At 38.5% G+C, this 16,609-nt stretch overlaps 1 protein-coding gene across 4 annotated transcripts; it reads left to right on the forward strand.

Moving 5' to 3' along the window:
* Positions 1 to 2,865: 2,865 nt before the first annotated feature.
* Positions 2,866 to 12,898, forward strand: LOC129776247 (putative RNA-binding protein Luc7-like 2). Of its 4 annotated transcripts, none has more exons than XM_055781788.1 (7): positions 3,014 to 3,059; positions 3,261 to 3,355; positions 3,549 to 3,673; positions 3,739 to 3,839; positions 11,022 to 11,120; positions 11,198 to 11,787; positions 11,852 to 12,898. In XM_055781788.1, the coding sequence occupies exons 5-7, from the start codon at positions 11,025 to 11,027 to the stop codon at positions 12,078 to 12,080; spliced, it is 915 nt and encodes a 304-aa protein (XP_055637763.1). In that variant the 5' UTR covers positions 3,014 to 3,059; positions 3,261 to 3,355; positions 3,549 to 3,673; positions 3,739 to 3,839; positions 11,022 to 11,024; the 3' UTR covers positions 12,081 to 12,898. The 4 variants fall into 4 exon arrangements, with proteins under 4 accessions (XP_055637759.1, XP_055637763.1, XP_055637761.1 ...); XM_055781786.1 differs by having other exon boundaries at positions 3,742 to 3,839; XM_055781785.1 differs by having other exon boundaries at positions 3,549 to 3,839.
* The last annotated feature ends 3,711 nt before the right edge of the window (positions 12,899 to 16,609 follow it).

The following is a 16,609-nucleotide window of genomic DNA, read 5'->3' on the forward strand; positions in this document are numbered from 1 at the left end:
GATCAGGAGTGTTATTTTTCTTATGATAATCAACACTATAAAAGAGGTATTGTTGTCAGGGGCAAAAAAAAAATAACAAAATGAACGAACTACATTTTTCCGTCAATTGTTTGATTAACCATTGTATCTCTGAAAGAGCATCTCAGCCTTTCACTGAGCTACGCCTTTTTAATGTCCCCTCTCTTTGACATAACGTTTTTCCGAACGAAATAAAATCAAACGAAGTCAGAGTCACGTAAATGTTTACTCCTGCGATTTGAAAATATTCGATAAAAAGTGGAAGGAAGAGATGCCAGATTATTTTTAAAAAAAAGTCTGTAAAAACATGTGAATGTCTGTTAAAAATGTGGAAAAGTCTGTAAAAGTGTGCAGATCTATAGAAATGTCTTTTAACGTTAATTTTCACATATTCATGAATACTTTGTACATCGTGATGCACGTAAGATTGTATTTTGTTCTCAGATCTTCGTCAAAAGTGGTAATATTATTCTTTATCGCAAAACATTAGACTCGTATTTTTTTATTTTTTCATTGGGGTGCCCATTTCCATTTTAGGGTGATCCAAAAAATCATTATTTTTTTCCACTTTTTCCTAAAATGACTTTTTTCTAAAATTTATAACTTTCGAACCACTTAACCGATTTAGATGATCGACATATCAAATTGAAGCCAATGAGCTTTAATTGAGAAATATTGAACTTGCAGATAATATGGATCCTTTTTTCGTAATTATTGATTGTAGTCGTTTTTTAATGTTTTCATGGCTTTGGACTAGGGGCGCTATATTTTTTTATATTTTTTCTTGGAAGCTGAGAATTTTTTACATAAAATATCTCGATATCAGAGATGCTATTTTTTTCGTTTTTGAAATATGATTTTTCAAAACTAATCGATGTTTCGAAAAACAAATTTTCCCCATTTTTCCCACTACAAAAACATAACTCTTGAACTATTGGACCGACTCATATCATCGACATATCAAATTGAAGCTTACGAGCTATTTTTCTTTGGAAAAATGTTACTTTTGCGGAAAAATTTAATTCTTGTTTTTGTAATTATTGATTGATTTATTTTTTCATAGTTTTCTCGTTTAAAGATAGGAGCGCTATATTTTTTTTATATTTTTTATGGAAAGCTGAGGATTATTTACCTAACATATCTCGATATTAGAGATGTTATAATTATCGTTTTTAAGTTATAAATTTGTAAATTTAACATGTTTTAAGTCTTCGATCAATATTCATATGTGACTAAACTAGAACTATGCTACTAGAATCCTTCCCGCAAGTGTGATATTTTTTCAAATTTTGCTTATTGGCTTCAATTTAATACATCGATCATCAAAACCGGTTCAGTAGTTCAAATGTTATGATTTTTTGCAGAAAGTAATTGGACAAAGGGGGAAAAATGATTTTTCGAACCACCATTACTTTGAAACATCATATCGAAAAAACATAAAAATAGCTTCTCTGATATCGAGATATGTTATGCAAAAATCCTCAGCTTTCAAGAAAAAAATATAAAAATATAGCGCCCTCTAGTCCAAAGTCATAAAAAAAATAAATAACGACTACGATCAATAATTAATAAAATATAATTATTTTTTTCGCATGTTAAATATTTTTTAATAAAAGGCTAAGTCAATAGTTTCAATTTTATATGTCGATCATCTAAATCGATTCAGTGATTCAAAAGTTATTAATTTTCATTTGTCATTTTTGGGAAAAAGTGGAAAAAATTGATATTTCGGACCACTTAATAACTTATGTGTCGTAAGTGTGTTTAAATGTTCAACGATCTACACATACATACATACACATACATACGCGTTGTTAATTTTTATAAAAATCAGTATTTCTTCGTTGATATATTGGACATCCACCAAGGCTTGCGGTCTTGTCGTTGATGAAATTTATAAGAAAATACAGTGTATATTTTCCATCCGCCATGCAAGGCTATACAAGTTTTAGATCCCCACACGGCCATGAACCATGTCTGTGGTAACAATAACGAACAGTAACCCATATTTTGTCATAAGCAGACCCGAAAGCGAATGTAAATTGTTGAGAATAGAATGAAAATTTTTATTCGATTTTGTTTTAATACTTAGAAGACAAAGTCCTGACCCTAGCTTAACTATTTTTCAATAAATCTCCTTGCATTTCAGCAAAACAATCTTATCTAGAACAAAAAATAATTATCAGAGACAATTTTCGTTCAAGGTTTTTCGTTACCTGCAGAGAATGCAATTTTTCATTAATTGTGAATAACCGTATCCTCTCTTTCGTCTGCAATGATGTCAGGGCAAAAGTACTTATGTGTATGAGTTCCAAACTTCATACACACCAGATGGGCCAACCAGAAAGACTGCCGGGCCGCAGGTTGAGTATCGCTGGTCTAACGTCATGTGTATTGATATAAACTAAATATAATAATTTTCTGTATTAAAACTATGGAAAAATGGCATATGGTGAGTCAAATATCTTTGATGTGATGAATAGAGCCCTTTTATTTTTCAAAAACCTGTGAAATATTATTATATCCAAAGTCTACAACAAAAATAAAAAGTGTTTTACAGATATGTCTGTAAATTCACAAACATATTTGTAAATCTGGCATCTCTGGTGGTCTAAGAATTTATTGCAAGAAATCGCTTGAAAACATGCGTGAATTTGCTTGAAAATGAAGTGGATTGAGTCCGCACCACTTAGGTTCAAGGAAACTCTAAACCAGGCTCAAGCGAGAATCAGGCCCGATAAGTTTTCTTACACCCTGTATAGGTGAGTTAGATACAAAAATAATAGCATACCTGTGAGAACTGTCAACTCATGTTGACCTCTGTTGTCAGAAAATTTACATCACTGTCAGACAAACAGTGCGTGTATGCTGCATAGTTGCTGATTTTTATTGAACTTTCGAGCGCAGAGCAAATTGCTGTGATTTTCAGTAGATTTTAGCGCGTTTATCCAGCGGAGGAACCAGGATTACGATCGGAACCATGACGGCTCACGATCAGATGCGGGCAATGCTGGACCAGCTGATGGGAACGTCCCGAAATGGTGAGTCGAATTACAACTATCCCATAGGGGAAAGCGCTGCCCACCATGTTTGTTTTGTGCTGCGAAAATTGAAAATTGATATTTTTGGTTGGAAAAAATTATTGTGCCATGTTTGTTTATATTTTCTTATGAATCGTTATGATTTACAGCTGTAAGTAATATTATTGGTAACGGTAAATCTTTTTTTTTCTCGTGTTGCAGGCGAAACCAACCGTTTTTCCACAAAATTCTACGACAACAAAGTATGTAAGAGTTTTTTGTTAGGCTGCTGTCCACATGAAATTCTCGCTTCAACGGTAAGTAGAAATGACAAACTCTTGATATTTACGATAGGCAGCTAAAATATAGCTTCGTCGTTTGTTCAGTAGTAGGATCCCCAAAATATAAAACTGTCGAAACCATTCGTTATCTTCCAAGACACACTCGACACGATCGCCCCACATTCTAGCCAAACGAAACCAAATGTCCCCCCATCTGATTCTATTGCAGACACGTCGCTACTTCTAATCATTTAAGTTGTTCTTCCACTTGATAAAAGAATTGACAAAAAATGTAGCGCCGGTGATGTGTTAATTTGGCCCCTAAGTATCATTTAGGCGCTGGTTCCGATGATCGTAAGTACCTTCCTAACCGAGAGACTGTGATCATCATAAAAAAGCGTTTTGTATTACCTTTCAAGCAGGATTTTGTTTGATTAAGTTTTGATAGGAGAGACAATGAAATGAACGAGTATCCTCGTCCTGAAAATCCTAAGGGAAACGCATCGGAGAGCGAAATTACGTAAGTGTTTAGTTTTTACTTGAGCAAACCAATTTAAGATGAATGTCGAACCTATAGTTCGATAGTTCCCTTCGCGTCCTTCTGTCCAGCTTGTCGTGTCGTTTGATGAGGTCTATGGGTGTGGGATAGGGTGATTAGGGTAGTGAATGCGGTTGATTCCCTTTAGATATTATAGATTTAAATAGATTTTTTCTGAGTCGTACGAAACCAGCAATTCACTACACTAGTCCGAATATCCCATGCCGTAGGATAGAGTTTGCCGAACCGATATCATAAACACATCCTGTAGATCGTGTCTTCAATAGTATTCAGATTTCATAAAGCTCTGATCGTGAATGGGTACGTATGAAAAAAAAATAAGACACAATCTCATCGTCGGAGGGCTTTCGCGTGATTGGGTATGTACATTATTATAATTTTTGTAACATGCTTGACATTTAAAAACAAAAGACAAGAGTTTGAGGCTGTAATTGTTCTCGATAACTGTGAATTTATAGTATTTGTGAGCGCCTCTGGAGGGGTTCTGGTAATAATCGTCCCTGTCTCAGATGATGCAAAATGTGTGTTCGGTCGAAATCTGACCAAGCCTCCTCCCACACAAAGAACAGAACGGCAAAGCGGCAGTCAAATTGAGCGCAGAGTCAAGGATCAATCCTTTCTACCGTACGTATAATTTGTTTAGAGAAAAAAAATTGACCGATTGTGGTTTTTCTAATTTTGCAAAAACATAAAAAAAACAAAAACAAATCTTTGGGTTTCCTATTCCTCGAGCGATCTTCCATTGTGCACATATATAAACCAAACCAACCCAAGCCTCTGTGAGTGAGTCTTGCGTTGATCCTTGCCACCCCATCTCGTGTATGTGTGTGGAGGGAAGATTGTGTTGCCACTTTGGTGAGTAAAACATAGCAAAACTCTTCCTAACTTGAACAGATGTCGTGATATTCATATGAGAGTTTTTTGGACGGAATTAAAAATCGACGGAAGCAATTTGGAATGAAATATGAAAAAGATGGAATAATGGAATAGATGGTGACATGAAAATGGCTAGAGTAAAATTGGCATACAGTTCGTTCGGTGTTTTTTTTATCCTTTTTAAGATTCTATTTTCCGGAGCGGATTGCTTTAGCGGTCTCCAGATGGTAATTCTATGTTCCGAATATTGAAAGATTTCCAATTCCAGATTTCATATATAATGTATATCTATAGTTTTCAATTTACTGAAGATATTTCAGATACCAGGTTCGAATGATTTTCACTTCTATGCGGATTTCAAACTCTCTATTCAGGTTGAGAATACAGAATTAAATTCTAGATGTAAGATTTTTAATGATTTTAATGTACCTTGAGCCATTTCCAGCTTCTCAAATTTCTGATACTCAAAATAGATCAAAATTGTTACAATCCTGGGACATTCATAGTTCTTAATACATATTACTAGATTCAGATCGCAAACATAACCTTTTAAACACGGATATTGTTGTTTGTTATGTTTCCAATTTTATATTTTAGTGTCAAGAAGTAGTTTAGATTTTAGATCTACCACAATTACTCATTTCTCATATTTCTTCTAATAAAAGTTTGAATATATATTTGTTTCGGGGGAAAAGCAATATCACTACGCACCTGCGAATGATATACATTTTTGGAACAAACTTTTGAATAAAGGAGAAATGTCAAGCATTATCTGAACGAAAATCCCATGTTCTGGACGCCTTCAAAAACGACCCAGCAAACATTAAATCGCATGAGTTGACATATCCTAAGTCGCATATAAAGTGGGATCGAATCGAAATCATATATAATGTCGATCAAAGGATACACTGCGTACATCTAAAATAGTATAAAATGTGAAAACTTCGATTCTATCGATTCTATGATTACAGATTAAGTCTCAATTCGGTATAACAAGCATGAAGATATAAATTGAATCAATGTAATACTGCGAATAATTGTATTACATGCTGTGGAAAATCGTTCAACAGTAAATAATATTTGATCGTAACTGAGGCGATATTACATCATATTTGAAATTTGACATTACAAGATTCACGATGTCATATGTATAGTGTCGACGTCTGGTGGTGATATGTTGATTTAGAGAGGGAAACGAATCTACCAGATCAGCAGGTTCGAAAGCAGCTTGAAATTGGGAAAAATTTGAATGACAATTTTTACTTCATGTTATTTGTTTACTTAAAACACCTAGCAATAAACTTTGTTTGACCATTTCTATAGAAATTCAATGACTTTTCCACTGAAACACAATAGACGACAGGAATGACAAAGCCGATTGCATCTTTTTCCTATGCGTACGAGTTTTAACTGCTCTAGGATAGTATTCCAGATAGCCGTGTGAGATTGAATGGCCTTTACGTTCCCTTTGTAACTTGTACCGTCTCAACGTATGCATTAAACTAGCGTCATTTATTAATACTTAGTTGAGATTTTTTAAGCCAAATAACACGCATTGAATGTATTCCGAGGGGCAAGCTCTAGAATACGCGTGACCACAGTGCAAGTCAATGGAAATTTCTTCGACAAAAAACAGGAAGTGGGTTATATCTATGGTATAATCGCAAGGGTGACGTAGGACTATCGTTGATTTAGAGATCATTTGTTTGAAGTTGAATATAAATCCATTCTGAATGAATAAATAAATGAATATTTGGGGGACTTCGAAAACGAGAGCGTTGCGTTGGAGGTACAAGGTTTTATGCATCCAATATAGGATACGAAAAACCTTGTTCTGAAGAATAGTCTTCAAAAGCTTTCCTGCTAACTGCACTTGATTGACAAATCACAAAACCAAAGGTATTATATAGATATTTTATGGATAGAAAACATTAAAATAAACTCTTTCGCTTGAATGTAATTTTCAATTCCAAGGGGAACTGGCAGATTATTTTCCAGCAACGATTAGATATTTCCACATTTTCCTCGATACTGGAAGCCCACCAGTAGTTAATACTAACTCGATAACCACCTGTTAATAGCACTGGATTGAAAAATATTTGGTCACAGTGTTACATGGATAGAAAACATTAAAATAAACTCTTTCACATGAGTGTATTTTTAAATTCCCAAAGGAACTGGCAGATTATTTTCCAGCAATGATTTGATCTTTCCGGAACTTTCTCGATGCTGAATGGCATCCAAACGGAAAGAATTCCGCGCGTGTATGTGTCGATCCTTCGCCGTCCACCTCGTCCAGCACGTTAGGCAACGATGTTGTCTTGTCGATGTCCTCACGAAAAATGAATGCGTCTCACCACCAGAATATCGCTTAAGTATGTTTTTTTTGTGTGATTGAATCGAGAGAAGGTGTGGTTCACGATGGCAATTTGGAAGGCAAACTACAGGGGAATAAACTTTCTGAGCTCGAAACTTTCGGCGACTGAGCAATAATCGATTGCGTGCGCATACAATATTGGATACGGAAATATCCTACTGATGGGGAAGAATAATCTTCAGAAGCTTTCCTGCTAATTACACTTGGTTGAAAAATTACAAAATCAAATGTATTTAGTCGCTGTGTTATTTGGTTAGAAAACATTAAAATAAACTCTTTCACATGAATGTATTTTTAAATTCCCAGAGGAACTGGCAGATTATATTCCAGAAATGATTAGATCTTTCCGAAACTTTCTCGATGCTGAATGGCATCCAAACGGAAAAAATTCCGCGCGTGTATGTGTGTGTAGCGATGTCTTCCCGGGGAACCGTTTGTGGCATCACTCTCCTCCTGATGGATTCCCTTCTGGCCTAAGGTGCACAAACAGGCTCTTGGTGACACCGTTCATCCGCGCTTTCGTGATAAACACGAAGAGCTTCACCACAACAGCGACAACATGCTCCAATCGCTGTTCAATTAGAACTGAGTGGATTTTCCAAGCGGCGCTCGCTTATATACCGATTGGTGATTTCAATAGCCTGTTTTGAGAACAATTTTAAGGCTATTGAAACAAGTTTTTGGATCAAAAAGTAACAAGAGTATAACGCGTATACATTATATCTTTCGAATGAAGTGTTCATCATACCATTTCGTTCAGTTGTTTAGGAGCTATTAACGCTCAAAATCTCGGTCTCCGGCGTATTGCTTTCGGTTTCGAAACTTTGATTTTACACCCCGGTATAGAAATGAAAAACGTAGTCCTACGTCAAAATGCCCCGGTTAGAACGGGAATCGAACCCGAACACCCGGCATGATCATGTGAGAAACTAACCACTGTGATGCCGCTAAGCCATGTGAGATAGCAGTTGCTTATCTTGCAAACAACCGGAGTTCGAATCCAATCGGAGCAATATTCTTAACCAGCACCAACACTCATTCTAAGTATTTTTACCCCCTCCCACTAAAAATCAATTGAATAATTCCTATTTCTAGAAACATAAATGTTGTCATATATACAAATGGCGAGTCGTGAGGTTATAAAAATATTTATACCTAACGAACATTTCAGCCATTTGTTTTTTTTGTTTGCCTGTAGTAAATCGTATATAACGGGTATTTCAATAGGGACGCTACAAAAGTAGACCGATAGGGACAGCAAACGACGCCATACTTTTTCCCGCTCTCTTGACATTTCTTTTCAGTAAGGTTTGCCATTTCATAACGGAAAGATATGCGATCCAACAACGAGTCGAGATTATTAAAATTTACTACCGAAATTCGGAGTCAATGGCTTCAACTTTGAGAGCGCTACGTCCTGTTTATGGTCGTCATAGCCGTCCTGCCAGATCAACAATCGATCGAGCGTCTAGTGGACAAATTTGAATTCACAGGCACAGTACAAAATATTTCCGTGCCATTGAGACAAAGAAGTGCCCGTAGTGTGAAGAATATTGCTGCCGCTAGCGCATCAATTGAGGAAGACTCAAATCAGCCTTTCACACGCCGTTCTCAAGCGTTGGGCATCTCTGTGACGTCGTTGTGGGGAATTTTGCGATAAGATCTTGGCCTACATCCTTACAAGATCAAATTGACGCAAGAACTGAAGCGTCGTATGTTCGTTGGGCTGAGCAACAACATGAAAATGATTCGGATTTTCATCGAAAAATCATCTTCAGCGTAAATCGAAAGAATTTTATCGAATCGAGTTCTATCTCGAACGTCATGTGTTGCGAATTACATATTTCGAAATGTTGCCGAAATGTTTTCCAAAGTAATATATCAGGAATGCAACAAGCAAACAAAACAGCTCGAAAAACTATGCCGACCGCTTTCCCCAGACTGTATCTATAACAGCGAAATAGAGCTAACGAGTTCAACTAGAATTACATAATAGGCCCCAATATGTGATTTTAGAATTTTCTAACTTCTCACTCTTCACTTCCTTCCTTCCTTGTTTGTATTAGAGAGGCTTTAAACTTTGCAGTTCATTCGCCTCTAACTCTTCACTGTTATTCTATTCATGACTATATTTCTTGAAAGAAATCTGCACAATTAATTCACTTTACTTATCATAGTTTTAAAATTAAAATTCGCAGTTATTAAAGGCTAAGTTTTTTTTCCAAAAAAAAAGTTTTCATTGATTTTTGAAACCTTAGAATTTTTAATTGGTCATTTAACAAATAATATTCCTGGAGAAAACATTGTTGAAATTGTTCCTAGTGACATTTTTTGCTTTATTATAAGTTAAGGTCGTGCAGCTGGATGTGTTAATATCAACATTAGGTTTACAGGATGCGTCATTTTGGCATTTTTTTAAAAAGAAAATTACCAAAACCGTTTGCATTTTAATTTTATTTCTTGTAATTATTTTTATCCATTGATCGAGATAAATAAATATTCTTTTTTCTTCAAAAGTGTTGAGATATTGCAATTTTCTATGTGGTATACCTATCTCTACGGATGCATCAATTCGACGCGATCGTAATGTAGACAACATTTTGAATAAACATGCTAACACCACATCAGTAATAAAAAGAAATATACCGACAATACTTTGATACGTTATCACCATTATCCGATATCATAATCTTAAATGAAAGAAGCGATAAACAACAGGTGCCGAAAAACAACAATTGAAAAAACGAATCGTAGAATGTTAATTGTTGTCAGAGTTCGAAAAGATTCTGAAGATTTCAGTTGTTCGAATATTTAAAAATAAAATGCTAGAATATTTTTTGAATTAGTAATATCATTGTGAACCTAAATTTTAAACTATTTTGACAAAAATGCCTTCTTTATCATTTATATAGGTCTAGGAAAGGAAATAAAATTCTGCTCGTATTTGTGAGGGCAGTTCTGGTTCTGAAGAAGATGAAAATGATGTGATTCGAGGAGGGAATCGAGATTTTGGAATCAAAAGATGCAGGAGAATCATTCATTTGAACAACATGACAGAACATGCTGAGAGTTATACTGAAGAAGAAGCACTTCGTGTTTTGAAAAACAATTGGGAGAATTCACCACAAAATTACCAAATACGATGCTCAGGGATGATTTTATGGAAATGCTTCGATTTGTCCGATTTGATAAAAAAAAATCCGAACGATCTTAACATTTACGCATCGACAAATTTACTATGATATCCGAAATATAGAATCAATTTATACACAATAGGATGAATTTGTAGTTCTAATGTTAGCCGAACTGTATCTTCATCGTGACAGAAATATAACCGCGGATTATTTTCTCACCAGTAATCCTCCAGCTTAATAAATAGTAGCAAAAGAACCAGTTTAGTTGGTACTAATCGAGTCAAGAAAGTTAAAATGAGGTTGTATTCTTCAAAAAATTTATAAATCTTACAACTAATATGTTTTATTGAGGTTAGCAAAAAAACCTTATAAAATGGTCACGGCAATAGGTGGTGGGATATTTCATCCATTGCGTTTGAAGGTGACACTATCCTAGACTAGCTGGCGGGCGCCTAGGAAAACCTACGTGGGCGACCGGTAGACCGCGGACTACCGATTGGCCATCCCTGATATAGATTATCTGTAAACCGAACGAACTGTATGAGCAATGCGTTATCTTATGAAATTAATTTAAGAATTGATATTTTATTGAATATTTAACATTGGAACCTTGCTCTCATCGACCGAATGAAAATATCAAATGAAACAGAATAAACGAACGAACCGGAACACAAGGATGTAACTACCAGATGTGATAATAACTTGTTGTGCGGTGCAAAATTTAATTTGTTCCTCCTTTTCCATTTTCTTGCGCAGCGGATGGATTTGGGCGAATGTCCAAAGGTGCACGATCTTGCCCTCCGAGCCGATTTCGAGAACGCTTCAAAGAAAAAGGATTACTACTATGATGTCGACGTAAGTAAAACACACCATATCTAACTGTTGTTACAAATGATCGAAAGTTAATCTTTCTTTTTTTTTCTGCCCTCAAGGCAATGGAACACCTGCAGGCCTTCATTGCCGATTGTGATCGACGGACTGAAGCGGCGAAAAAACGGCTAGCCGAGACACAGGAGGAACTGACCGCCGAGGTGGGAGCGAAAGCCAACGCGGTTCACGAGCTGGCGGAGGAAATTGGTAAGAAACTTGCGAAAGCTGAAGCTTTAGGTGAGGCAGGACAGGTCGAGGAAAGTATGAAGTTGATGTCCGAGATCGATGAGCTGCGAGCGAAGAAGACCAAGGCCGAACAGGAGTATCGGAGTGCTATACCGGCTAGTAGCTACCAGCAACAGAAACTGCGTGTTTGCGAGGTTTGTTCGGCGTACCTTGGCATCCACGACAACGATGTCCGATTGGCGGATCATTTTGGTGGTAAGCTGCATTTGGGTTTCTTGGCGATTCGTGAGAAGTTGATAGAGCTGGAGAAAACGGCTGCTCCGAGACAGAAAGAGCTTAGGAAAAGTGGACGTCGCGATGCCGACTTTGAGGAGGGTCGCGGTCGGTCGCGGTTTGTCGGTGGACGTGAGCTGGACAGGCGGTCGCGGGCTTTAGTTCGCAGCAAGGATCGCGAACGTCGAGATGAGTAAGTAACACTTAACATATATTCATTTCGGTAAGGTTAATTAATGAATTCGTTTATATTGCAGTCGCACCGAACGCAAACGCTCCTCGGAACGTTCGGATCGGCGTCGCTCGAAAAGTCGTGATCGACGTTCGCGAAGCCGCGATCGCCAATCGGACAACAATAAGGATCGGGATCGGGAACGTCACGAGCGCAATCGTGATCGCGGTGATCGTGACCGAGACCGTGACCGCGATCGCGATCACAGGGATCGTCGTCGCCGTTCGCATTCTCGGGAAAGATCAAGACGGTAAGCATTGCCAGCTCGGGAGCAATCGAACCATTGTCACTTTTCGCATACATAGAAATCAAGTTTTGGAGACAACGACGACCACAGGAAAAACGGGGATCGATCAAACATACAACTATTTCGGACAGCTGACAGAGTTTAAACCGTAAGCAATATCTTTTCGAATCGCTATCACACAATGCTCGTACGATTTGTTCATTTTCTTTTTTCTTTAATTGAGAGTAGTGAATCATAAAAAAAAGTTTCATTTATGGTGAAATCGAAACGGATCATAGAAAAGTATGATCTTGAAAAGTTAACAGCAACAAATAAATTGACATTAACGATAATGAATACAAAACGTCATTTGCTGAATGAGGTGCATTTAGAGACGCAAATTGTGCGAATTTGAAACTTTCATTGATTGAAACAAAATATCAATACAATTGGCCGAGATTAGATTTTTCTCCTACATCATACATCAGTGTCATAAAAAGTGTTTCTCATGGCGCGTCGGTGTTTTCTATCAGGATTGGGATTCAACGATCGGTAAGAACCTTTTTCTAATTTTTCATAAGTCAGAGCGGTCTTTGCTCTGATAGAGTTCATTTTTCCAGTTGCAAATCTTTTGCAATTATTTCTTTTTGTGGAGTAATCGTGCAACTAATATTGATAGAAATAATATTTTATTCTTTAATAATATTTAATATATACAAACACACACCCAACTCGCTGAACGAACGTGTTTAGTTTCTAAGGGTAGAGCTATTAAATATTACAATTATTAAATAGATGTGTATTGTAAAGATGGAAGGAATGAAACAATAAAGCATTTTATTTGCACTTGCGCTGGGTGGTTATGTGGGAAAGAAAATCCATAATCAGTTTGGGGTTATCGTGGGAGAAGATGTTCGACTATTGGGTCGCATAAGGTATGTCCACAGCAAAACTTAGCCGAAGAAATACTCGCCGTAAAGATTCATTATATTTTTTTTTTCATAGAAGGAACAATTCATCATAATGAGGGAGAAGTTGGCTTTAAATTCACATCAAGAAACTGTTAGTTCGTCATATTATATCCAAATACTCCAGTTGCAAAAGGTTTTGCGGCAAGCTATAGGGGAAAGCTTCGAAACAGATGAAGGCCACTACCAGTTTTTTTTTTATCTAAGAAACATTCAAGAATCACTTGTAAGCGGATAGATCATCATCTCCAATTAAAACTTCTATTCGGTCATCGGTAGTCATTCGGATAGGATGTTTTTGTTGGTGTAGTGATTAGAACAAAAAATCTATCATCCTTGCTCAAGGCGAAGTGGTTTCTTTTGTTATCTTCTTTTCTATTGGACTGTGTATAGAACAAATGAATTGGTAAATAAAAGAAAACAGTAGTGTGTTCCGTACACAATGATAAAGCGAGAACTTTCCTGAACTACGTGCACCGGAGCACAACTGTTTTATACGCAATCATAGCTATGCCTGCGATCAATCGATTGAGGTGCGCTTCGAAGTATTTTATATAATTATTAATATTATCGTTATTATTATTTATTATTGTAAAATATAATTGTATGAAACATCCGCATTAAGGATGTCAGAGTGCGGGAGATCTCCTAAAATAAGACTATAGACTCTTCCTTGGTTGCTCAAAAAGAGGTAGGAAAGTCACTCAAGTGCAATCCCGCTTCAGAAGGTATATCTTCTGAAAAGGAGTCAGTCTACCACTCAATCCTCGATTCCTCATCACCGCTCCCTCTCAATCCTCGTTGGTTGTGTAACCTTTGTTACGCATCACTTCACGCACCCGGTTCGGCATGGATTCCACCAACTTCTGGCACGTGGTGACCGGGATGGCGTACCAACAAGCTTGGATCCTTGGTGTGTGGAATACACACGAATTCCCCGAGTGGGCTTTCAGATTTTCAGCGCAGAAGAGCGGCCATATGGTGATATGCAGCGACAGACATCAGGGTCCCAACTCCAGGGTCCAGCTATACAAAAACAACATCCCTCGCCGAAAAACGCTAAAGATCCTCGGAGTGTTGGTTGACCAAAAACTTAGCTTCCTCCGCCATTTTGAGGAAGTTAAGAAGAACTGTGCTACCCGGTTGAATCTGTTGAAAATGATCTCCAACCGCACCGGAGCAACAACAGAAAGATTCGGCTACGGGTGGCCAAAGCTATCATCAGCAGCCGCCTCACCTAAGGTCTCGAACTGACGTGTTTGGATGGAGACAAGCTCCCAAAAACTCTGGCACCCATCTATAATATGGCACTACGGACTGTCTCCGGCCTCTTGCCATCAACACCAGCTGCCTCTGTCTGCGCTGAAATTGAAGAACCTCCTTTCGATCTAATCATAGACTCGACAATCGTAGTCAGGACTGATAGTTTTTTTTTGTCCCAAATCAGCGGTAGGGGAGAGACCCACCTGACCGCCCTTAGCAACACGATCCTGCAGCGGGTGGCGATTCCCAACCTCTCTCCGGTGGCGTAACAATCCTGGTTTGGTGCGAACGACTGGAGGTTTCCAACTGTTCTCGTCGAGAACGGTATCAGGAACAACTTCTGAGCCGGGGTGAGCTCGACCGGTTTGCTAGAATATTTCGAGGCCATCATAGCAGAAATATACCGTCTTCACGAGATCAAATATTCGGACGGCTCAAAAGGACCTTCAAGGGTTGGATTTGGGGTAAGCGATAGTAATAATAGTCTAATTTCCAGCAAGAAACTCGCGGACATCTGTCAGGACTTCTCGACCGAGGTGGCCGACATCTTCGAGGCAACCACAATTTCATCTTCCAAGCCGTTGTTGGTCGTCTCCGATTCGGCGAGCGCCATTGATGCCATCGGTGCGACCAGGTCCGAACATCCATGGGTACAGGCCATCAGGAAGTACCTATTGCCCGACACTGTGCTCATGTGGGCCCCCGGACACAACGGCATCGCAGGGAATGAAGCGGGCGACCGATTTACCTGTGTGGTTGCCCCAAATATGATGATCTGCGAAATCTTCATGGAATTAGCGGAAGTATACGAGATGTCTTTTCACGATCTCCCATAGGCTCTCCACAGGGTTCAGAACCGGTGACTGCGCTGGCCACGCCATGACGTTGATTTTGTTATCCTGGAACCACTTTTTGGCGGTCATGCCGGTGTGCTTTGAATCGTTATCCTGCATGAACAGTCATTTCAGGGGCATCTCCCACTCGGCGTGTGGCAACATAACATCCCTTAGAACCCCCTCACACCATAATGTTTCCTCCTTCATGCTTGAATGTCTTCGTGGTATACTGTGGCATGTAAGCGCAGGCTAATGGGAGATGGACCCAAGTTTTTTCCGCCCGAGCAGACGAGGTTTACTTTCGTCTCATCCGACCACAGTATATTTCGCCACTGCTTTCCTTCTCCGGACCGATCCAATCGAAGTGGTCTTTTGCGAACTTCAGCCACGCCTTCAGATGCTTCGGCGTCAGCATCGGGACCTTCCAGGGGCTTTTATCGTCTATCCCCTGCTCCACCAACCGCCGCTGATCTGTACGGGAACTCATGGACAAGTTCAGTTCGTCCCGAATCTTTACGGGATCTTTCTTGGAGGCTCATCCTTCGCGGTCGTTTTCCTTGGGCCATTCGTTTCGGATTTTTTTTTGCGGTCGTAGAGACACGAGAGTTTTGGATCGTTCCAACTACTGTGCGATTTCGCGCTGGCTGCTACCTGCCTTGGACATTTTGCGGACGACCATCCGCTGTGTGTCCGTGCGCTGTGTTTTGTTAAGTATGCTTAAAACGCATTTTTTAATGAATGACTATTGTTTTAATTACAGAGGGTGTGATAACCGAAATGGGCCTGCATGCGAAAATCTTACGAGTAAAGGTGCTCGCCATTTTTAAAATTGCCCTCGATGACTGTTAAGATCTTGGACTGTCGCCAGCCCGGAACAGTCTCCCATGAAGCGAATAAGACTAAATTTACGCCGGCCTACTCGTTTCGAGTCACCTTCACTGGTTCCGTTTTTCCTGACTACGTGATGGTAGAGAAATTGAGGTTACCCGGGCGACTTTTCATTCCCAAACCAATGACTTGTCGAAAGTCAATTGGTTGATGGATTTTGAAATTTACACGGAAAGTTTGTCCTGATTCCGTTTACGTGAAAAAAAAAATATTTCGAGTTATACCACAAAATAGGTGCGATCTTGATAGATTATATGATAGATTCTCTCTTACTCTTCTTTCATGTAACAATTCTGCTCCAGGTTCAGATAAAATAAAGTTCTACTTGTTGAAAACTTGTTTTCTTGGAAATTATGGGTCCTGTCAGACAAATTTCACTCTCGGGGTCTGCCGCCTCTATTGAATTGTGAGAAACATTTGTCGGGAGTCGGGTCTCTTATACACTCAGGTGATGATCTTGCTGCTTTGTGTCATTGTAAACAAACAATGCTTCAATTCATATTCTAGAGTGTAGGTATTGGTGACTACCATACACTGCATGATTTTCATATGTGTGTGCAAGCGCTGAGTAAAAACGAATGTTTTTGTATTTTTTAAGTGTC

The sequence above is a fragment of the Toxorhynchites rutilus genome, chromosome 3, assembly GCF_029784135.1.
Source record: "Toxorhynchites rutilus septentrionalis strain SRP chromosome 3, ASM2978413v1, whole genome shotgun sequence".
NCBI lineage: Eukaryota > Metazoa > Arthropoda > Insecta > Diptera > Culicidae > Toxorhynchites > Toxorhynchites rutilus.

Bases quoted from the DNA above. Each gene is read 5' to 3' on its own strand.
- LOC129776247 (XM_055781784.1), top strand. From the start codon at position 2,999: ATGACGGCTCACGATCAGATGCGGGCAATGCTGGACCAGCTGATGGGA. The intron at 3,060-3,260 runs GTGAGTCGAATT...CTCGTGTTGCAG, and splicing joins GATGGGAACGTCCCGAAATG to GCGAAACCAACCGTTTTTCC. The intron at 11,121-11,197 runs GTAAGTAAAACA...TCTGCCCTCAAG, and splicing joins ATTACTACTATGATGTCGAC to GCAATGGAACACCTGCAGGC.